The sequence below is a fragment of the Astyanax mexicanus genome, chromosome 18 (genome assembly GCF_023375975.1).
Source record: "Astyanax mexicanus isolate ESR-SI-001 chromosome 18, AstMex3_surface, whole genome shotgun sequence".
Taxonomy (NCBI): domain Eukaryota; kingdom Metazoa; phylum Chordata; class Actinopteri; order Characiformes; family Acestrorhamphidae; genus Astyanax; species Astyanax mexicanus.
Genome location: NC_064425.1, coordinates 1,382,501 through 1,406,598, shown reverse-complemented (window position 1 = coordinate 1,406,598; position 24,098 = coordinate 1,382,501). Strand labels below are relative to the sequence as shown.

At 37.5% G+C, this 24,098-nt stretch overlaps 1 protein-coding gene and 1 long non-coding RNA gene across 4 annotated transcripts in view; one reads left to right on the top strand and one right to left on the bottom strand.

The window, feature by feature from the left end:
• grik4 (glutamate receptor, ionotropic, kainate 4) overlaps window positions 1-24,098 on the top strand; it is a 1,128,391-nt gene that overhangs the window by 806,638 nt on the left and 297,655 nt on the right. For 2 of the 3 annotated variants that reach the window (XM_049467192.1, XM_049467193.1), the window contains one exon: window positions 2,412-3,360. The exons of the other annotated variant lie outside the window; for it this stretch is intronic. In XM_049467192.1, coding sequence (XP_049323149.1) covers window positions 2,412-2,804 — 393 coding nt within the window. In that variant the 3' untranslated portion in view covers window positions 2,805-3,360. Of the gene's footprint in view, window positions 1-2,411; window positions 3,361-24,098 lie in introns of those variants that run through there. 3 annotated transcript variants of the gene reach the window in all.
• Window positions 23,252-24,098, bottom strand: part of LOC103031983 (uncharacterized) — a 1,529-nt gene continuing 682 nt past the window's right edge. Inside the window, exon 2 of the long non-coding RNA XR_007425336.1 lies at window positions 23,252-23,448. This is a non-coding gene — a long non-coding RNA (uncharacterized LOC103031983). The remainder of the gene's footprint in view (window positions 23,449-24,098) is intronic.

The following is a 24,098-nucleotide window of genomic DNA, read 5'->3' as shown; positions in this document are numbered from 1 at the left end:
TCTTTGCTACCTTACACCTCGTTAACATTCTATTTTCACGTCTTGCACCCACACCAATAGAGTAGCGTTAGAGTTCAGGAATAAAGCTATTCTGATGGGTGTGGTGGTCTGTCTAAAAGTGAAGTGTGTTTGTATCTCAAAAACACAGGTGCGCCACTGACCGATTTAAACCCTGAAACCAGTCAATAGTCACAACATCCATACTTTACATAGCTATAAAGGTGTGCTGTGTGAGCACAAAAGCACCACGCTGTTAAGATACCAACGTGCCAAAGTGAGAGCACACCTAAAAAGAAATGTAAAAAAAAAAGATAAAACAAACCGACATTTAAGAACTAAAATGTAACTAAACAAAGAAAGGAACCTAAAACCTACCAAAGATCATAAAAAATGTTTTTTAAAAAACTAAAATGAGCTAAAATAGTGACAGGCTGTCTGAAGGTGGCTAGAGACTAGGAGTTTAAAATGATTTTAACAAGAAAAAGAGGATTTTAGCGGAAGGACACCTTTAAAAACACAGCAATAAACATAAGTAAAGTTTCTTAACAATGCTGTTGTTTCACAAAGATATTCATAGAAACATCTAGAAACATCAACTTAGACACAGTTTGACATGCCAATGCCTTCATCAAGCCCTGAGGGATAACTTCTGTAAATTAACCTGAACTAAAGGTAACCTTTTCTGCTTTTCTGATCTCTTACAACTCTCACAACTCATTTTTTTTACACACAAGAAACTAGGCCATCTTGAAGACACCACCTGTTTACCTGTTTAGGCTAAATTCCAGCAGCCCATATGAATCCTTCAGCTCTCAGACATTCAAACACTCTCTCTACTCCACAATCTGACCTACTTTCCTCTTCTGAAACTTGTTCCTTCACTTCCTGTCACTGTTGCAGCCGCTTTGTACAAAGTTCTCTTTCTAAATTATTACAGTTCTCAAAAAATCCTCACAGGATCAGGCAGCATCTCCTGCATTCTAGTGTTTCATTCACTACACACACCTCGGAAAAGCTCTACATGGGCTGCGAGTGTCTCGAATCCTGTTCATGCAGCTTGCCATCAGCTGCCGGAGCCCCGAGAGAGCACACACAGTTGGCTCACTCTTGCTCTCTCTGGGTGGGTACAGTACAGTAGATGGTGCTCTCTCTTTCCCCTCATCACTCCTAGGGTGATGTGGATCAGCACAAGGCTGCATCTGTGAGCTGATGTATCAGAACCGCAGAGTCGCTGCGCTTTCCTCCGAGCGTTAGCGCTGTTATGCTACTCGGCAATGCTACAGCATCAGCAGCAGTTTTAAAAAAAAGAGGCGGAGTCTGACTTCACATGTATTGAAGGAGGCATGTGCTAGTTTTCTAAATCCTTAGGAGGTTATATAGCTGAGTAGCAGCTGAATGGGTGGGAAAAGTGGCCGAGCTAAATTGAAATAAAAATATAAATACATTTATATAAAAAAAAGAAAAGCCCTACATTTCTTGTGGCCCAGTGTTGAACTCTTAACTGTCATGTTCTCGCCCTGTTTCCTGTCTTTTCTGGTATTTTTTCATGTTTATTTAACATTGTCCCATGCACATGGCCATGTGTTCCCCTCGTGACTATCTGTAGCTCCGCCCTCTCGTTACTTGCCCCCAGGTGTTTCCTGTTTCCTGTCTCCTTACGTACATATCATTGCTGTGCAGGAAACAAATAAAACCTTGTTAACTTTGAATGAAAGTCAATGTGAATAGAGTTTGTTTCTGGTAATTTTGGAGAATTTCCATTGGTCCATTTATCAAAATTTTTGACACAGTGTAAGGGACAGTTTTTGTGTTTGGATACTTCATTTTCATTGGACAGCAACAATATATAGCCCTTTTGTGTCTGTGTCTAGTTGTCGGTTCTTGTGCGTTCATCACATCAGTCAGGTAGTTTCTGTGTTTCTTTGTTTCTTTGTATGCAGTTGTTTTGTATCCGGGTTTTGTTGTTGATAAGTTTTTAAATGACTCGCATTTGCGTCCAATACTCCCTTCAGTAAATCTCTAGATTTCATTTCCGTTGGAAAATTCTCTGTACTTCAGTGTTCAGAGTGGCTTTACTGCTCCTTAATACCTGACTGATAGAATTCATACATAAGGAGCACCGGATTATAAGGAGCTCTGATGATTTTTGTTAAAATTAAAGTGTTTTTAGTTATTATAGCCTTATAGTACGAAAAATACGGTAAACTTCATGCTTCATGGACAGTATGAGTACTGTATGTCAGTAACTCAGGCTCCTCATAGCTGCTGTTCTGTTCTTTTAAACAGTGTTTAACACTGCAGTGTGTATCGGTGTATCAGTGAGACTCCCTGGCTTCTCTTTTTTTTTCTCTCTCTTTTTTCTCTTTCTCTCTCTTTTCCTCTCTGTCTCCTCCTGTCTGCACGTTTCTCAGCTGTCGGTGTGTGAGGAGATGCTGCGGGAGCTGCAGGGCATCGTGTTGTGTCGGGACAGTCTGCAGCTGCGGCGGCGGCGCGGAGGATCGTCGGCCCTGCGACCGCGGCCCCTGGCCCTGGAGGAGCGCCGGGCGCGAGCCGCCGCCACCGCCGCCAGCCTGAGCAACGGCAAGCTGTGCACGGGCACCGGCCTGCCCGAGCCCCTCCCCCACAGACTGGTGCAGGAGGCGGCCCTGGCGGCGCGCGGCTGCAGCCACATCCGCATCTGCCCGGAGTGCCGGCGCTTCCAGGGGCTGCGCGTGCGACCGGCGGGTCCACCGGGGGGCTCGCCCACGCACAGCGAGGACAGCATGGAGTGGGAGAAGACCACCAACAGCAGTGAACCTGAATAACCGGACGCTGGACGCCCTCGCGTTCAGCAGTGGCAGGTGGCAGGACGTTTGGCAGGACGTGTGGTACTTACACAAACCGCAGAGCCGAGGATAGAACAGACTCGGATAGACTCTACGCATCGGATTTGTTCGTATTTGTATCATAACCTTTCTCCAGAAGAGCTCTGTATCTCTGAATTGAAATTTTCGGAGCAGACGATTAGACGGGCTTTTGTACTATGCAGTATTTTTATTTTCCCCCTCTTTTTCCGTGCTGTTGATTTCATTTTTAAATTATTCCTTCTTCGGTTGTGACTCCAGTATATTATATAATGGCTATTAACTAACAACTCCTTCACAATTAGTCCTTCTTTCCTTATTTCCCTGGACCAGCAGCAGCAGCAGCCGCAGCAGCAGTGGAGGAGGAGGAGGAGGAGACTTCTCACACCATCGTGTTTCAGAAACCCTTTTTTTTAAGTGCCAAAATGCCAAACTTTGTATAGATTTTTTTCGTGCTGTTCCAGCATCATGGCCTTGAGGATATGACAACAAAGAGAACCCATACACAAACCCACAATGGTCTGTTTTTAATTATAGTGATATTCTATTATAAAAAGAAAAAAAGAGAAGATTTTAAAAGATTCCTGGAGATTTCCCGGAGGTTTGATGTGCATGTGGGAAGGTTTTCGGTGTCGGTGAATGAAAGAGAGAGTGCAAGAGATCAATTCTTTGGATCTTTTGATCCCCTGGTCTGATATCTCGCCCTGCAGTTTCCAAAAATCATCAGTGAATGAGTCAATTATAATTATAGTGGCTTCGGTTTGTGCTGGAAGATGTGGAAGATGTCTTGGTTTGGTTGTTCGAGCTTGACGTTAAAGGAGAAAATTATGATAAAGAGTTCTTTCCTTTGTTGAATGGCCCCCCTCAGCTCTCCTGCAGCTTTCCGAGATCCAGCAAATTTGAGCTTTTTGTTCAGAACTCTTTACAACAGGCACTTAGGGGCATCTACTTGAACCTATCCTGCAAATAAATCGCTTTTTACACCGTTATCCAGCTCAAAGTAGCTCCACACCTCCTTGCTAGAATCTGGAGAGCCCTGACATTTAAAACGAGGCATTAATAACTTAAAAAGTGCAGAAGAAGCTTAATAAAAAACGCTGTTCATATCCCATAGCGATTCTTTGTAGCTCCGGGCGCCACCATCACTGTACTGATAATGACAGGTATAACAAACCAAACCGTGTGAAACATTGGGAATAAATTGGTAGAGTTGTGATTATTATAGGTGTATTAAACACCTTCCTCAGTGTAAATTAATGCACTGGGGGCCTGCTGCTATGCCAGGAGGCAGGCTATGTGGTGTCTATGTATTTATATGTATATGTCTGTTATTATCAGTTCAGTAATGACGGAAAAAGGAGCTGAAGCTAGCGCTACGGGTTGTAAATAGTGTTTTTTTAAATAAACTTCTTGTGCACTTCTAAAATTTAAATTTATATTTATATAAAATTATGCAAAATGTGTGGTATTAAACTAATATTTTTAAACCCTGGAACATTTAGGAGTAAAAATGACAACAAAAATAATTATTACTGATTACAATAATAATTTCATCCTCAACAAATGTACGCCAGTGTTATTTTTTTAATTGCATGGGAACTTTAATCCTGCATTGCAGTTCTCAGGGCATTACCAGCACTTTATCACAATTTACAGTGCTGCGGAAGATAGAGGTAACTTGCTCTTATAGCCAACAACACGTCAGCTAAGCAAAATATAATGGAATACCCCATGAAAAGAAGGCCTGGTGGGCGAGACTACACACTGATGGTGAGCTGGAATTGGGGGACACGCCCTTAGAGAGTTCAGTCACGCTCCTCAACAGCTTACAATAAACTCTGAAATAAACTGAAACTCTACACCACCAAAGAGTTTCCCTCAACTCAACTTGTAGTTTAAGTTGGAGAATAAACTCACACAGTTTAACACTTTCAAACAGTTTTGTTAAACTCCACATTTTTTAACTCCAGAAATTTGCTGTGTACTTTGAGGCTGGATAACGGTGTAAAAAGCGATTTATCGAGGCAAAATATGCCATGAAACGTTTATTGTATAGAGTGCTGAGCAAAAAGCACAAAATTGCTGGATCTCGGAAAGCTGCTGGAGAGTGGAGGTGGGCTATTCAACAGAAGTTAGTACTCTTTATCATGTTTAAATACAACAAAAGTCAAACTTACACTGTTTAGTTCTTCTTTAAACTGCAGAATGAAAGGTTCTACCTGGAAAATAACTTCTGACGATATATATTTGCTGGTATCAGTCAATATTAGTAGCATTTGTTTAAGATGGTTAAGTGTAAACCAGTAAAACATGTTCATTTCAGTTATTTTCTGATGTCTTTCCATCAGAACATCATCATTTAAGCTGCTGTTTCTAGTTAGAACCTTTCAGTTTCGCAGTTTTACAGCCTGAAGTTCAACATTGAGTCTCCAACAGGGGAGATACTGTACATTGTTCATCAACCATTAGCAGGATTTGCACATAAAATGGGTCTATAAGCTTAAGACATACACATATACAGAATATACAGCTCTGGAAAAAGAGAGCACTTCAGTTTCTGAATCAGTTTCTCTGATTTCGTTATTTATAGGTTTATATTTGAGTAAAATGAACATTGTTGTTTTATTCTATAAACTACAGACAACATTTCTCCCAAATTACAAATAAAAATATTGTCATTTAGAGCATTTATTTACAGAAAATGAGAAATGGCTGAAATAACAAAAAAAAAAAGATGCAGAGCTTTCAGACCTCAAATAATGCAAAGAAAACAAGTTCATATTCATAAAGTTTTAAGAGTTCAGAAATAATCAATATTTGGTGGAATAACCCTGTTTTTTAATCACATTTGTTTCTCCTCCACCAGTCTTACACACTGCTTTTGGATAACTTTATGCTGCTTTACTCCTGGTGTAAAAATTCAAGCAGTTCAGTTTGGTGGTTTGATGGTTTGTGATCATCCATCTTCCTCTTGATTATATTCCAGAGGTTTTCAATTTGGTAAAATCAAAGAAACTCATAATTTTTAAGTACTCTCTTATTTTATTTCCAGAGTTGTACAGTGTAATGGGAACAATTGTGACAACATTGTTATTTTAAGTAGCACAAAAATGGTTAGAGTAGTCGTAAGGAGAGGACATGGCATCCCTCAGGACCTCAACAGGTATTGGAAAGCTTGTCATGCTGCTAAACTCACAGGTTTCCACAGCCGCCGAAGATCATCCCAACTATCTGAGTGACTGTAAGGCTTTATTTTGAGGAACATTTATTTGAGATAAACTAAGGGGTTGCTCTTTGTTCAGAAAAGACGAAATTAGGGGCTATTATGAAGCTGAAACTCTATTATACTATTGTACAAGCATTTATAGGCTGATACTATAGATATACATATATATATATATATATATATATATATATATATATATATATATATATATATATATATATATATATATATATATATATATGTGTGTATATATATATATATATATATATACACATATACGTATATATGTATATATATATATATACATATATATGTATATATGTGTGTGTGTATATATATATATATATATATATATATATATATATACATATATATTTCGTCGCTGTCCAATGAAAAACAAGTATCTCCAAACAGTTGCTTTACAGGAGAGAGATTAAACCTTCTAAACTTTCAATGTAAAAATAGTTTATTTCAGGTCATTTTTAAGTATTTCTATTGGTCCGTTCACCAAAAAATCTTGGCACAGTGTAAAGGACGGTTTGTTTGTTTAAATCATGTACTAAACTAAAAATCAACAAAAATCGAGATACTTGTTTTTCATTGGACAGTGACGATAAATATATATATAAATATATATATTTATTTATATATATATATATATATATATATATATATATATATAAAAACAAATAACAGACCTCAAAATAGGGGTGGGCCACGATATGTCATGGTATTTTCGCAATAACGATACTTTTGCTAAAATGAATTAAAACACTGAATAAATAAATATATATATATATATATTTCAGGAATACACTACAACACTGCAACAAAATGAAAATGAGTTAAACAATTAATTTAGTGAAAAGTTATAACATCATACAACATTTACTTTGAGCCTAAAAAGAAAAAGTAATGTTTTTTATTATTATTATTTAACATATTTTAGTATTAAAAGAGACTATTTCTTTAATAACTCAACAGCCCTGGAGAAACACATTGTAAGCGTATTAATAAAAAACAAATAAAAGTCCCTCTGTTGTAGGGTTGGGCGATATTATAAACAAATGATCTTGATGTTCTTGGAAGCTAGGGGGTGGGCGATATATGGCCCTAAAATAATATTGTGGTATTTTCGTGATAACGATACTCTTGGCGATAAGACAAAACACTAGTCATATTTGATAAATTATGGAGAAATTATCGAGCAGTAATAATTTAGCAATTATGTAAATTTTACATTATATTAGTGTATAAATGGCGATGTTACATTTCTTATGTTTTAAATGAAAAATCCTTCAATTTTATTCTATAAATATTCAAAGCTTGCCTGATTGTGATCTTTACTTAAGATAATGCAAATTAATGCAGATTGACTTAAAAAAAAAAGTATTAAATGCACTATTAAACCCCTGTGGCCACAATCTTATACCAATAAAATAATGCCAATTCTGCACTAATAACATGTAAACATAAAAAAATGATTACATAATGCTCATTAATTTACATAACAAGGTTCTAACACAGTGTTTATTGTGTATTATCACTACGTTTTTACATAACTGACCTCCAATTATGAACAAATACATAATAAATGAAAGCTTAATGCAGTCTGAAGTGCTCATTCTGATTAATTTGGGCTTTACTGAACAAAGAACAAGACCTTAATTAAGCGCCGAGTGTTCTCCAAAATGAAGCTTTTAATAGGATCATAAGAATAAAAAAGGGGCCGGATTTATTCAGGTTTTCTCTTTCTCAACGTTAATTTGCTTAAATATAGATTTTTAACAATGAAGAATTATTTTCCTGAGCTGTTATGTAAGATGGTGAGATGTTGAGATATAGAGAGTCTTCTATCAGGGGGGAGTAAAACACACAGTAAGATAAAGAGATGATACCAAATGTCCAAAATAAATTATTTAATTTGCATTTGTGCCAAATTCACACACATTTTCAGCCATAACATTAAAACCAGTGATGTGGCATGAATAATATTAAGTGATCTTACAGTTAAGACAGCGAGTAAACAGTCAGTTCTTTAAGTTGGTTATGGTTATTATAAAAAAAAGATTAAGCATAATAAACTGAGCCAGTTTAGCTTCAATTAAAAGGTATTTTTTTGTACGCATTGGTCAGTACCGTATTTTAAGGCGCACTTTCAATTAACGTCTGTTTTAGGGTCTGTTTTATGGTCCATTTTTATAGATGTGCCTCTGATTCATGAATTTCTCCAGCACTAAGGCTGGAGCATTAGCATTAGCCGCTAACCGCTAGTGGTTAGCGGCTAAAGCCAGCAGATAATGTACGGATAAAAATACGGTAACAGAAGCCAATGATTCAGAATATCATGATAATAATAATAATAATAATAATAATAATAATAATAATAATAATAATGCACTCCTAATATCTCCATATATCCAGGATTAAAGTAAAATAAATGATACTGGACAGATATAATCTGTCTCTAGTAGATATATAATGTGAAATGAGAACAGTGTGAATTTTTTTTTTGATAAAAACAGTAAAAAAGTAGAACCCTGATGTGATAATTAGGGGTGGGTGATATGACACCATATTTCAAGGTATTTTATATTATTCAAGATATTTAAATAAAAATGTTCGATACGATATGGCACAACCCTAATATATACTCTTAAAGATGGATCCTAAATTTAGGTTTTATTTTTAGTTAAGACAATAGTTCTATATATAAAAACATGAATGAACAAAAATAAAATCATTTGCATGCTTAAGATTAATTAATTTATTTTTCTTTTTGTTTGAATGTTTGTTTGTTTGCATGGTAAAAGAAAAAGGTTGTTCAGATTGAGGAATAAGTTTATCGTCGCTGTCCAATCAAAAAAACAAGTATCTCCATTTTTGTCATTATTTTTAGTTTACTATATACTTCAAACAAAATAACTTTCCTGTACAATGTATCAAAATTAATTTCTTGATTAACGGACCAATAGATGTTCTCCAAAATGACCTGAAATAAACTCTTTTTACATTAACTTTCATTTCTCTCTCCTCTAAAACTGATATTTTGGAGATTTGGTTGATTTTTAATGGACAGTGACGTTATGCTTATTTATAGAACCTGTATACCACCAAAAGACTAGGGTTCTTCTATTGTTAAAAGCTTGATATATTAACAGAAGCCTTTTTTGGTGTTATACACACACTTTCTTTAAAAAGGTTCTACAGAACTGGATGAAACACATTCTCTTTTAGTCTGAAGAATCTTTTTAGTATGCAAATGTGTTTTTTTGTGTATTCATGGTTTTATATAGAAATATTGTCTTTACTAAATTCTTAAACTCCTAATTCCACATTTTTTATTAATTGGCACAGTCTTTAACTGATGATGAGCTTCTGCTTGACTGGAATTAAAACCTGCAGCTCTTGTTAATAAGATTTAACACCCTTGAATTTAAGAATCTGCTGCTAATGTTTTGGTGACAGATATGGGTTGGAGTTATACTTTTAGTAAATACAGCTCTGGAATAAATGAAGAGATCACTTCAGTTTCTGAATCAGTTTCTCTGATTTTGCTATTTATAGGTTTATGTTTGAGTAAAATGAACATTGTTGTTTTATTCTATAAACTACAGACAACATTTCTCCCAAATTACAAATAAAAATATTCTTATTTAGAGCATTTATTTACAGAAAATGATAAAAAATGAGAAATGGCTGAAATAACAAAAAGATGCAGAGCTTTCAGACCTCAAATAATGCAAAGAAAACAAGTTCATATTCATAAAGTTTTAAGAGTTCAGAAATAATCAATATTTGGTGGAATAACCCTGGTTTTTAATCACAGTTTTAATTTCATGCATCTTGGCATCATGTTCTCCTCCACCAGTCTTACACACTGCTTTTGGATAACTTTATGCTGCTTTACTCCTGGTGTAAAAATTCAAGCAGTTCAGTTTGGTGGTTTGATGGTTTGTGATCATCCATCTTCCTCTTGATTATATTCCAGAGGTTTTTAATTTGGTAAAATCAAAGAAACTCATCAATTGTAAGTGAGTGGTCTCTTATTTTTGTCCAGAGCTGTATGTTATAGATATTATAATCTATATTAAAAGTTCCTATTTACCCAAAACCAATGATTTTACTGTATAAACAGTACTGCAGTTACTGTATTTTGCAGCAGTTTTATATTTTTCTCATTTTTCTGTTTTTTTCTTTTTCTTTAGTTTATTTAACGACGCAGACTTCGGACTGTTTTTTTTTCACAGCATCAGTAAATAATAAATGGAGGTGAATTTAGTTTTGTTTTTTGACGGAGTGACCTTGTTATTGGAGACTGCCGGAGATGCAGAAAGGCTTTATACGCTGGCTGGAGCGTCCCTCTCTTGAGCTGTTGTGAAAGTGGGATTATTGAGCAGAGAGAATGTAATATTAAGCTGTACAGTATAAAGTTTTGTCATGGATCATGTGAAGGCTACAGTGTGCGTGCACTTAGTCCTCTCTGTAAAACATTCTTCTTCTTCTAGTTGTGTAAATAGACGTGAGCGCCAGCAAGGTTTCCCAGTGCTGGTGCAGGATCTGCATCGTGAGCAGGTGTGCCCTCCTTACGTGAACGTCCTTGCACAATCTGTGAGTGTGAGTGTGTGTGTGTGTGTGTGGGGGGGGGGGGGGGGGGGGGGGTGACATGTTTATCGTATGGCTAATGGAACGTAAGTGAATTTGCGTAGAGAAATCAGACGGAAGTGCTTCTTCAGCAAGGACACGAGCGCTCGATGCCTCTTCACTGCTCTGCATATCGAGTTTCTGACCAGCGAACGAACGCTCAACCAAGAATATTAAAGCAAACATGCTGGAAAAATATAATTCTAGGTTAATTCATTGGGAAAAAACGACGAGAATGGACGTTAACGCGGGCAGGAATTCCAAAAGCCATCACTGGGAAAGCTTGTGTGGATCGGCAGGATTTGGCTGCTATGTTTTATATGCTTTATTTTCTTATGTTGTCATTTTTATTCCACTATAAAATACATTTTTCAAAACATCTAGTCCATTCTTGGGTATGGGTGCACATTTATATCGCAATGATACTGGTTTTAAATTAATAAATCATCTACAGAAAAAAAGCAGGTAAGATGTTTGAAGCAGAATGCACTAGTAACTCTCTATACATGTCCTGTATGTCCTTCATGCAGCTTGCCATCAGCTGCCGGAGTCCTGAGAGAGCACACACAGTTGGCTCGTCCTTGCTCTCTCTCTGGGTGGGTACAGTACAGTAGATGGCGCTCTCTCTTTCCCTTCATCACTCCTAAACAGTAAAAACTGTTATATTGTCCAGATATTTACTTCGAACAAAACCACATCACCCATTAATCCATGTTAAACTGCACGGAAATATGCACCAGTCCAGAACACTTTTAGGATTATACTGTGTTTAGACTTCTAGTTCAGATCTAAAATTGGATCCAAATCTAATCAGATTTGTTCACATGCATATTAAGTCCTATCTGATGGGATTAGTTACTCAGGGGGCTCTGGGGTAATTTTTAAAATCTTTTTTTTGGGGTTTTTATCCTCTGTGATTTTATTCCCGTCCAGAACAATCGTGTACGTGTTTTTCTCAGACGTCCTCTGAGAAAATTACAGGCTGAATTATCTACTGTTTTTCTCTGAACTTTTTTCATGGTCCTCCGATAATTTTAGTCCCGTCCGGACGCACATCTCTGAGTTTCGTCTCCTTGCGTTTAATAAAATAATAAAATTGCTATTTGTCCACTGCCGCGCACCGTAATTACTGTACACTTTGGGCTCGCTCAGTTTCCATGGAGATCCACGTTAACAACACAACAGCGAGTGGAAATGGAGGAGCTACTGAATGCTGTGATGTCATGCGACTGAGAAAAAAGGCAAAACACACTGGTGCTCCTGTTTTTTTTTTTTCAATTGCAGTCCGGATGCAGGAGTTTTATCACTGAGTAGAAATCTGATTTATGTACTTATTAAGTACAATACACTTTTCCTGCAGACTAAACATGATTTTTAAAGTTTTCTCCAGCTCTGCACTGAAATGGAAAATACTAAATATGAGTCTCAGCTCACAGTTCCTACTATAAAAGTCTCTTAATACTGGTGGTTTAGTAGTAATGAGTATAATCTGCCTGGGTCAGATGTTGATTTGGTGACGCTGCGTCTCTGCGGACAAGGCCATGAATCATCAAATATACAATCCAATCATCTCTTGAATTATCAACAAAAAGACCCTTGGTCTCCCACTTCAGTTCTGATTAGTTTCAGGGGTTAATTCCATTTATCCCACAACTGCATTGCTTTCTCAGTGCACACATATTTCTCATGATATCAGACACATGTCTATATGGCCTTGTTCACCTCGTCTGACTACTAATCAGTCTTACGACTTTTGAGTTGGTTGTTTGAAATACAGACTTATTTTAAGAAAAGATCATTTTAAGATCACTTTTACGAATTGGCATCTAATAGAGAATGGGATTAGTTGAACAAATTCAGACCTCTGCATCCAGACTGCAATTGAAAAAACAGGAGGACCAGTGAGTCACATCACATCGCTACGTTCAGTAGCTCCTCCATTTCCACTTGCTGTTGTGTTTTTAACGTGGATCTCCGTGGAAACAAACGCGCGCCCAAAGTGTCATAGTGTAATTACGGTGCGCGGCAGTGGACAAATAGCTATTTTATTTAGGGCGAGGAGACGAAACTCAGAGATGTGCGTCCGTACGGGACTAAAATTAGTTCAGGGAAAAACATTCAGCTTATAATTTATTTTCTCAGAGGACGTCTGAGAAAAACACCTACATGATGGTTCTGGAAGGGAATAAAATCACAGAGGATAAAAATCCCCATAAAAGAGAGAAAATTAGCCCAGAACCCCCTGAGATACTAATCCTGTCCGGATAGCACTTATTTCAAATGTTTTGGGCTCATAAATACTGGGTGAAAATTATAAACCTGCAGTTTTAATGGGTACTTTTGACAATTTTGGGGGTGGAGTCAGGGTCATCTCCTCTAGCAAATGCTATTGGCTAAAATCTCCAGGTTTTGTGACCGACCGTCTACTATGAACAGCCTGCTTCAAAAAACGCAAAGATGAAGGTGAGGAAGAATCACAAAGCAACAGAAGTGAGCTGCTGAGGCACAAGAAGACCATTTGAGTGAAGCTGTCCATTAACTTCCATTCATTTCTGGGTCTTTGAACCAATAATAAAGGTATTTTCCAGTTGGTTTTGATAATGACATGACCAATGTTCTCCTCTACTGTAAAATAGCTTTGTGATTTTGATCCACGAGTTTAACGATCTCTTTTTACCATAAAAATTAAAGTTTTTATCCAACTAGTGATACAAATGTGGCCCAAAACACTGAGCTGTAATGATTGAAGAAGAAGCTCCTTTTAATCCAAAATCACAGAGATGATTTACCCAGTCCTGCTCAGAACTGTATGCCAAAAACACATTGCCTTTTCTAAATCATGGTAAAAAATGACTAATAATACAGTTTCACAATCCATATTACTGTTGGATTTTTTTTAATGTGTATATAAATATTTGTTTTGTGCAGTTACTTTTATATTATTTATAGAACAATAATTATGAGCATTACTCAAAAAAGATTATTATTGTTTATAGAATGGAATGTAAAAATAAAAATAATCAATATCTGGTTAAACACACCTGTTAAATGCAGTGAGCATGAAGAATTCTCCAAGATGTGATGAGAAAAATAGTTTATAATTAAAAAAAACATTATCTTATATTATCACGTAGAGTTATTATATAGAGTGTTTCAGAATTATGATATAATATATCCAGTTTATAAATTAAATAATAATAATATTCTGCAGTGAATATATTAATGTTTTCTTCTGTCTGTAGTGTAGAGGAAATGAGACACTAATATTCTAATCTAAAATCTTTATAGCAAACAAAATCCAGCTAACTAAAATATTTAATTGTTGTTGTTTTTTTCATTGCATTGGAAGCCTGTGTTTAATATGTTATATTGACATTTTGGACATTTCATAAATAATTTCTAAACCGTAAAAAACATAATTTAACGTGTTCTCAATCACATTACATTAGTAAAAAAATCCCTCAGTGGCTGTAGTATTACTGTTTTTCCAGTGTTTTTTTTTCAGTGGTTTATAAACGTTCATTGGCTGGTTCATGGTCTATTCTGGTGGCCAAAAGCTCTCAAATTGTTTTATTTGCAACAAAACATTTAGAAAATAGATAAAATACATGATGTCTATTATAATGGTAGCAGGGTCTAAATGGGTTAAAGCTGTGGATTTTTTGTACTGTATTCTGTAAATTTCTATGCGCAGCTTCTATAAACAGTACGGTGGTGTAAGCTGCACGCCGGAGACTCAGGTAAAATGTGCGCATGCGCAGTCTCTTACTCTCCCAGGTATCGCCTCGCGAGACGCTGATCAGTGAGGTGATTGGCTGCAGCTGCTGCAGTGCATCAGCGGGAGAACTTCTACAGCAGGTGAGTTAAAACTAAACTAAACTCTGGTTTTATCTAAAGGATAAAAGTGATAATCCGCTTTTACTCGCTTCTGTTCATCCTTTAATCCGGATTTGCGTCCTGAAGATGCTTATTTATCGATATGGGCTCGTTAGGTTAGTTAACTGTAGCTAACGCTAATTGGCTAGCTAGCGCTAGTTTAGCTAGTTAGCTTAGCCTCTCTGTTTATGCAGTAGCAGCAGTATATAAGGAGTTTTAGGGGATTATTTCACTAACGGTCACTTTCCTGGACCACGGTAAAGCCTAGTTATACACTATACTCTCCTTTTAGTGGGAAATATACATTAATAATGCTGTGCAGTCCACAAACTAACCACCGGTGTTCTGACAAGTTGTGCTACCCATCGAAATATGCTACTTAGCCGCTCTGCGCATGCGTAAAACTCATTTTCATGTGTTTTTTCCTGATAATTTTAGTTTTTCCCTGGTGCGTAGTACAATCTGGACTCACTGACTTCGTTTGCCTGAGCGTTACAACCGTGTTAAAATAAAAGTAATAATTATATATATTAAAAAAAAACTATAAAAATGGTTTCTAATCGCTTAGTTTGCTTTAATTCTACCCTGATAAAGCGATTTAGGCTATTCAAATAACATACCGAGACTTCTGCTGCGAACATGTTCTAAATAATTGTATTATCTTTAAATATAACGTTACACTAGGGTAGCATAGTTAGACAAGGTATGACATCGTATTGCCCTAATGTATATTTATATACATTTATAGTCATGAAAAACCTGGAAAAGTCATGGAATTTAAAAGTAGTTATTTCCAGGTCTGGATATGTTTTGGAAAATCATGGAAATTCGCTCTACAAATCTACAAATATTAAAGATTGTGTGTCAACATTTTATCTGATTTATTTTAGACCTACTATAATCAATTTTAATGGTAGTTTTAGGTGCGGTTTTTTTTTTTTCATTTATTGTCCAAGTCTGCACAGATGTTTTAAAAAAATCGTATGGTGATGAAAATTTGCCTTGAAGGCGTGTAAAAGTCATGAGAAAATCATCGTAATTTATTGGTTAAAAATTAGTTTTTTTTTTTCTGTGCATTACAGACAGAAAACAGCATTTTTAAATTGTTTGTCACTGGAGATATTTCAGGTCTGAAAAGGTTATAAAGGCTGTTTTCTGTCTGTAATGCACACAAAATAAGACTCTACTATACCAATATAAAATCTATTTAAAATAAATCCAATAATAAATTCATTTTTTATTCTTAAACATGGCAAAAAGTGTTCTAAAACAAAAAATAGATTGTATTACTTTCCCTTATTTATTTCATTAGTGCTGACACATGCCATAATGACTGAGATGTTAGATTCCAGTCCAATAAAAAGTGTTTTTATTGCACATTGTGAATGAAATTCCAGCTCATTTGAGTTATATTCTGATGGAAAATAAGAGTTTCATGAATATTCCAAAATGACACCAAAATGTAATGTTTTAATGCAAATGTGAATGAACATAGGCACAATACATCATTCCAATGTAATTTCCAGCTCATTTGAGTTATAATCTGATGAAAATTAAACTTTTATGAACGCTCCAAAACGAAATTAAAAGGTAAGACTATATAGCCTTAGGTAATTTGGTGATTTTGGTGAAAAATAAAAAGGGTTTTTATTGCATATGTGAATGAACCTAGGCATAAAACACTATTACCACACAATTTCAAACCCATTTGAGTTATAATCTGATGGAAAATAAATTTATAAATGATCCAAAATGACACCAAAATGTAAGACTATAGCCTTGTGTAATTTGGTAATTTTGGTGAAAAATTAAAAATGTTTTTTAATGCAAATGTGAATGAACATAGGCACAATACATCATTCCAATGTAATTTCCAGCTCATTTGAGTTATAATCTGATGAAAATTAAACTTTTATGTATGTTCCAAAATGTAACACTATAGCCTTAGGTAATTTGGTGATTTTTTTTATTGCATATGTGAATGAACATAGACGATACACTATTTCCACACAATTTCTAGCAAATTTGAGTTATAATCTGATGAAAAATAAAAGTTTTATAAATTGTCCAAAATGACCCCAAAAGGTAAGACTAATTTGGTGATTTTGGTGAAAAACAAAGTGTTTTTATTGCACATTGTGAGTAAACATAAGCATAATACATAATTCCAATGTAATTTCCAGCTCATTTGAGTTATAATTTGATGAAAATTAAGTTTTTATATATGCTCCAAAACGAAATTAAAAGGTAAGACTATAGCCTTAGGTAATTTGGTGATTTTGGTGAGAGAAAAAAAAAAAGTGTTTTTATTGCATAAGTGAATGAACATAGAAATTGTGTATGGATAGTGTATTATGCCTCTCACATTTGAGTTATAATCTGGTGGAAAATAAAAGTTTTATAAATGGTCCAAAATGACACCAAAACATAAGCCTTGGGTAATTTGCCGATTTTGGTGAAAAATAAAAAGTGTTTTTTATTGCATATTTGAATAAACACATGCATAATACACCATTCTTAGGCCATTTCCATCTCAAATCTGATGTAAATTAAACTTTTATGAATGCTCCAAAACAAAATTAAAACCTAAGACTATAGCCTTATATGATTTGGTGATTTTTGTGAAAAATAAAAAGTGATTTTATTGTGTAACTGAATGAAACTGGGCACAAAAGTCCATTCCAGTGCAGTTTTTGGCTCATTTGAGTTAGAATCTGATATAAAGAATTTAAGTTTTAAATATGGTCTATAATGACACCAAAACATAAGACTACCTAATTTGCCGATTTTGGTGAAAAATAAAAAGTGTTTTTTATTTTTTTTTATTGCATATGTGAATGAACATAGGCACAATACATCATTCCAATGTAATTTCCAGCTCATTTGAGTTATAATCTGATGGAAAATAAAAGTTTTATAAATAGTCCAAAATGACACCAAAAGGTAAGACTATATAGCCTCGCGTAATTTGGTGATTTATGTGAAAAATAAAGTGTTTTTTATTGCATATGTGTATAAAACTGGGCACAAAAGTCCATTCCAGTTCAATTTTTGGCTCATTTGAGTTATAATCTCATGTAAAGAAGTTTTATAAATGGTCCAAAATGACACCAAAAGCCCTTATGTAATTTGGTGATTTTGTTGAAAAATAAAAAGTGTTTTTTTTTATTGCATATGTAAATGAACATAGCCATAATACATCATTCCAATGTAATTCCCGGCTCATTTGAGTTATAATCTGATAAAATTTTTATTTTTATGAATGCTCCGAAACGAAATTAAAACGTAAGACTATAGCCTTAGGTATTTTGGTGAAAAATAAAAAGTGATTTTATTGCATATGTGAAAGAACATACTCACAATACATCATTCCAATATGATTTCCAGCTCATTTGAGTTATAATCTGATGGAAAATAAGTTTTATAAATGGTCCATAATGACACCACAAGGTAAGCCTTATGTAATTTGGTGATTTTGCTGAAAAATAAAAATAGTTTTTATTGTGTAACTGAATGAAACTGGGCACAAAAATCCATTACAATAGGATTTCCAGCACATTTGAGTTATAATCTGATGGAAAATTTGAGTTTCATGAATATTCCAAAATGACACTAGAAGGTAAGACTATAGCCTTACATAATTTGCTGATTTTGGTGAAAAATAAAGTGTTGTTTATTGCATATGTGAATGAACACAGGAATAATACACTATTCCCACACTATTAATCTATACTATGTGTGTATGTTATGGAGTCACAGTTATAAAAGCACGACTGGCTAAAATACTGTTCATATATGTTACATATGAACAATATATTGTTTTTATTAATGTTTTGTTTATCAAAATAATAATAATAATAATAATAATAATAATAATAATAGCTAAGTAGTGAAGCTTAATTCAAAATAACCCATGGTAAAAAGTATGTGAGACAGACTCTGTAAAAGAAATGTCATTTTAACTCATGAGAGCATCTCAGGAAAGTGTGTTAATGTGTTTTTTGTTTATTTGACTGCATTTATAGAATGTAATAAACTTGGGTTAATGCTGGAGATAAAATTAACTCTTTTTAAAAGTGCATTTTGTTTGTTTCTACAGCCTTGATCCAAACATTTAACCATTTTAAACGCTGTTTAATCTTCTATAGAACTAGTTCTGACTTGATTTCTAGAACAAATTTTTAAAATATAAGTAATTAAAATATATATATGATATACATCAGGATTTTAACCTTATAATGTTTACAGTTATGCACCCAGAATAAAAAAAAAAACATTTATTTGATTAAATTTTGAGCTTCTTGCATAAACATTCAGAAATGCATCTGAGCTCTTATTGGTTAATACTCTTTTGTATTAGAATGTATTTATTAATTTCTGGTTCTCTTTGCATCTTCTGCAATTACAGGATGCAGCCAGGTGCATTGTGGGAATGATCAGCAGGAATTGGGAGTCTCCATCTCAAAAAGGTAATGTTATCCTGAGTTACACACTTTTACTCAACATCTTCCTCCAGCTTTTATATAGAACTTTATATTGAAGCATTTTGTAGTTATTTAAACATTAGTATTGATTAGGGGTGTAACGGTACGTGTTCTTTACGAACCGTCACGGTACGAGGGTCACGCGCAAACTCATGCAGGATCATTCACTCTCTCATTCTAGTTCTTATTTTCTCTCGTCATCTGTCGCTCGCTCTCTCATGCATGCTGTGTGTCTCGCTCTTTCTCTTACGTCATCTGTCTCTTGCTCTAACTCCATTTGTCGCTCTCTCTCAAATGTCATCTCTCTCTCGATCTCTCTCTTACACACATCTTCTGTCTTACTCTCACGGGTTGTCTCTCTATCGTCTTCTGTCTGTCACTCGCGCTCTCGAACATCATCTGTCTCACTCTCAGGTCATCTGCTCTCTCACATCGTCTTTCTCTCTCTTTTACGTCGTCTGGCTCTATAACGTCGTCTCTCTCTCTCTCTCACGTTGTCTGTCTTTCGCTTGTGCTCTTTACACTACACTACACTACACTACACTACAAATATTAATCCTGATTTTAATTCATTTGTAAGTGATTGATCCACTAATATAAATATAATTTAATTTTGAGAGTCTAATGCTGATGTTATGTTCTTATATTCTGTTGTTATTATGAAGTTAATAAAGATGAGGTCTTTATTTTATACTGAACTGTAAGGTTTTAAACCGAATCGTGAATTTTCTGTCCCTCTATTATTGACATTTTATCTTCACTTTTGCTAACAGCTAATATACACTCCTGATTAAAAATGTGCATTTTGCACTATTAGATCTTAAGCTAAAAGAAGTAATGGGATCAAGAGACTTTGAGCAGGGAATTTATTGAGAAAACAAACAAACAAAAAAAAAATACTGTCACTGGGTTTGATGAAGCTGCTCATCATTGAGTGAATAAAGAGATGAAGCTGATCTTATGAGCTGATCTCGCTGCTCCTGTTCTGCCTTTAACTCACTGTTCCTCTACTCTGTAACAGGGTTTTAGTGGAGTAACTGCACAGGTTAAAGGGTGAAGAGACAGTGCTGAAGACGTTCCCCTGCTGTTCCTCACAAAAACAGGACTTCATTTAACACCACAGGTGAGTCTTTTCCTTTTCCCACAGAAATCCCTCCCTCTATCTATCTATCTCTCTATCTCTCTGTCCCTGAAGTCAGTTCAAATAAGCTTTAGTGTTAATTACAGTATTGCCAAAGCATTAATTTGATGATTAATTGGAAAAAAATGCAATTTATAAACAATCTGAGGGAGAGAGATGGAGACAATGAAAGAGGGAGGGGGAGGTAGAGAGTTGGGGATAGAGGGATAGAGTTAGATAGGAATAGATGGAGGGGAATAGGCGATATACGAAGGGTTTCTCCCCCCTTCCTCTATTCCTTTCTACCTCTATTCCTTTCTACCTCTATCCCCATCCCCCTCTAACCCCATCTCCCTCTATCCCCATCCCCCTCTATCCTCATCTCCCTCTATCCCCCTCTATCCCCATCTCCCTCTATCCCCATCCCCCTCTAACCCCATCTCCCTCTATCCCCATTCCCCTCTATCCCCATCCCCCTCTATCCCCATCTCCCTCTATCCCCATCCCCCTCTAACCCCATCTCCCTCTATCCCCATTCCCCTCTATCCCCATCTCCCTCTATCCCCATCCCCCTCTAACCCCATCTCCCTCTATCCCCATTCCCCTCTATCCCCATCTCCCTCTATCCCCATCCCCCTCTAACCCCATCTCCCTCTAACCCCATTCCCCTCTATCCCCATCTCCCTCTATCCCCATTCCCCTCTATCCCCCTCTATCCCCATTCCCCTCTAACCCCATCTCCCTCTATCCCCATCTCCCTCTATCCCCATCCCCCTCTATCCCCATCTCCCTCTATCCCCATCCCCCTCTAACCCCATCTCCCTCTATCCCCATTCCCCTCTAACCCCATCTCCCTCTATCCCCATCTCCCTCTATCCCCATCCCCCTCTATCCCCATCTCCCTCTATCCCCATCCCCCTCTAACCCCATTCCCCTCTAACCTCATCTCCCTCTATCCCCATCCCCCTCTATCCCCATCTCCCTCTATCCCCATCCCCCTCTAACCCCATTCCCCTCTAACCTCATCTCCCTCTATCCCCATCTCCCTCTATCCCCATCCCCCTCTAACCCCATTCCCCTCTATCCCCCTCTAACCCCATCTCCCTCTATCCCCATCCCCCTCTAACCCCATTCCCCTCTAACCTCATCTCCCTCTAACCCCATCTCCCTCTATCCCCATCCCCCTCTAACCCCATTCCCCTCTAACCTCATCTCCCTCTATCCCCATCTCCCTCTATCCCCATCCCCCTCTATCCCCATCTCCCTCTATCCCCATCCCCCTCTATCCCCATCTCCCTCTATCCCCATCCCCCTCTAACCCCATTCCCCTCTAACCTCATCTCCCTCTATCCCCATCTCCCTCTATCCCCATCCCCCTCTATCCCCATCTCCCTCTATCCCCATCCCCCTCTAACCCCATTCCCCTCTAACCTCATCTCCCTCTATCCCCATCTCCCTCTATCCCCATCCCCCTCTAACCCCATTCCCCTCTATCTCCCTCTATCCCCATCTCCCTCTATCCCCATCCCCCTCTAACCCCATCTCCCTCTATCCCCCTCTAACCCCATCTCCCTCTATCCCCATCCCCCTCTATCCCCATCTCCCTCTATCCCCATTCCCCTCTATCCCCCTCTATCCCCATTCCCCTCTATCCCCATTCCCCTCTATCCCCATCTCCCTCTATCCCCATTCCCCTCTATCCCCCTCTATCCCCATTCCCCTCTATCCCCATTCCCCTCTATCCCCATCCCCCTCTATCCCCATCTCCCTCTATCCCCATCCCCCTCTATCCCCCTCTAACCCCATCTCCCTCTATCCCCATCCCCCTCTATCCCCCTCTAACCCCATCTCCCTCTATCCCCCTCTAACCCCATCTCCCTCTATCCCCATCTCCCTCTATCCCCATCCCCCTCTATCCCCATCTCCCTCTATCCCCCTCTAACCCCATCTCCCTCTCTCCCCATCTCCCTCTATCCCCATTCCCCTCTATCCCCATCTCCCTCTATCCCCATTCCCCTCTATCCCCCTCTAACCCCATCTCCCTCTATCCCCATCTCCCTCTATCCCCATCCCCCTCTATCCCCATCTCCCTCTATCCCCCTCTAACCCCATCTCCCTCTATCCCCATCTCCCTCTATCCCCATTCCCCTCTATCCCCATCTCCCTCTATCCCCATTCCCCTCTATCCCCATCTCCCTCTATCCCCATTCCCCTCTATCCCCATTCCCCTCTATCCCCATCCCCCTCTATCCCCATCTCCCTCTATCCCCATTCCCCTCTATCCCCCTCTATCCCCATTCCCCTCTATCCCCATTCCCCTCTATCCCCATCCCCCTCTATCCCCATCTCCCTCTATCCCCATCCCCCTCTATCCCCCTCTAACCCCATCTCCCTCTATCCCCATCCCCCTCTATCCCCCTCTAACCCCATCTCCCTCTATCCCCCTCTAACCCCATCTCCCTCTATCCCCATCTCCCTCTATCCCCATCTCCCTCTATCCCCCTCTAACCCCATCTCCCTCTCTCCCCATCTCCCTCTATCCCCATTCCCCTCTATCCCCATCTCCCTCTATCCCCATTCCCCTCTATCCCCCTCTAACCCCATCTCCCTCTATCCCCATCCCCCTCTATCCCCATCTCCCTCTATCCCCCTCTAACCCCATCTCCCTCTATCCCCATCTCCCTCTATCCCCATTCCCCTCTATCCCCATCTCCCTCTATCCCCATTCCCCTCTATCCCCATCTCCCTCTATCCCCATTCCCCTCTATCCCCATTCCCCTCTATCCCCATTCCCCTCTATCCCCATTCCCCTCTATCCCCATCTCCCTCTATCCCCATTCCCCTCTATCCCCATCCCCCTCTATCCCCATTCCCCTCTATCCCCATTCCCCTCTATCCCCCTCTATCCCCATTCCCCTCTATCCCCATCTCCCTCTATCCCCATTCCCCTCTATCCCCCTCTATCCCCATCTCCCCCCATCTCCCTTTAACCCCATCTCCCTCTATCCCTTTTCTATCTCCCTACTCCGTCTGTCTCTCTCCCCCCATGAAACTCAGACACATGCAAATACATTTTATTTACACATACATAAAGTATATGAAAGCAGCTGTAAATGTGTTCTGAAAGTTATTTCTTCTGTGTTTATATTTTTCTAGAACAGTGCTGTGGAAGCCGTCTGATCCTGAGATCTTGTATTTGCAGCTCAGTTTGAGGAACCCTGATCTCATCCATCTCTCCATCACACCATCCACCTCCTAAACACAGGAGAAAAGAACAGAGCACTCAGTACTGGACTCTCCTGGACATCAAACAACATTGAGAGATATAATTACAATAAATGTTACATGATGATAAAATATTTATGATGCACTGTTTGATTGTATCTTGTTGAGTCGTGTTTTTTTATAAGAGATTTTCTTTAATATGACGATCATTTGACCACATGCTGTTGTCAGGTGTTTACAGAGATGTATAGTAAAAATTCTGTATTTACTGAACAATATATTTGGTCTGAAAAACTCTTTTTACATTGTCTTTTATTAAGTTTAGAAGGTTTTTTTCTCTCTCCTGTAAAGTTGCTGTTTTGGAGATACTTGTTTTTCATCCATATTCTATCTAATAAGATACAGGAAAATGCTATTTATCTGTATTTGAACCTTAAATTATAATATATATTCTTGTTACATTCTCAATTTATTGTACATATTGCCATTGTAAATAGACTGATTGAAGATTGATCGATTTCTTGTAAATGAGCCGGCATGGTAACTTTTTAAGGTTTAATTTGTTCAGGATAGCTTTTTTTTTTTTTTTTTTCCAACTTCCACTTTTACACACGCACACACAACATTAACACAACTTAAACATTAAAATTTCCTGTTCTTGTTCTGTTGCTACAGCCAAA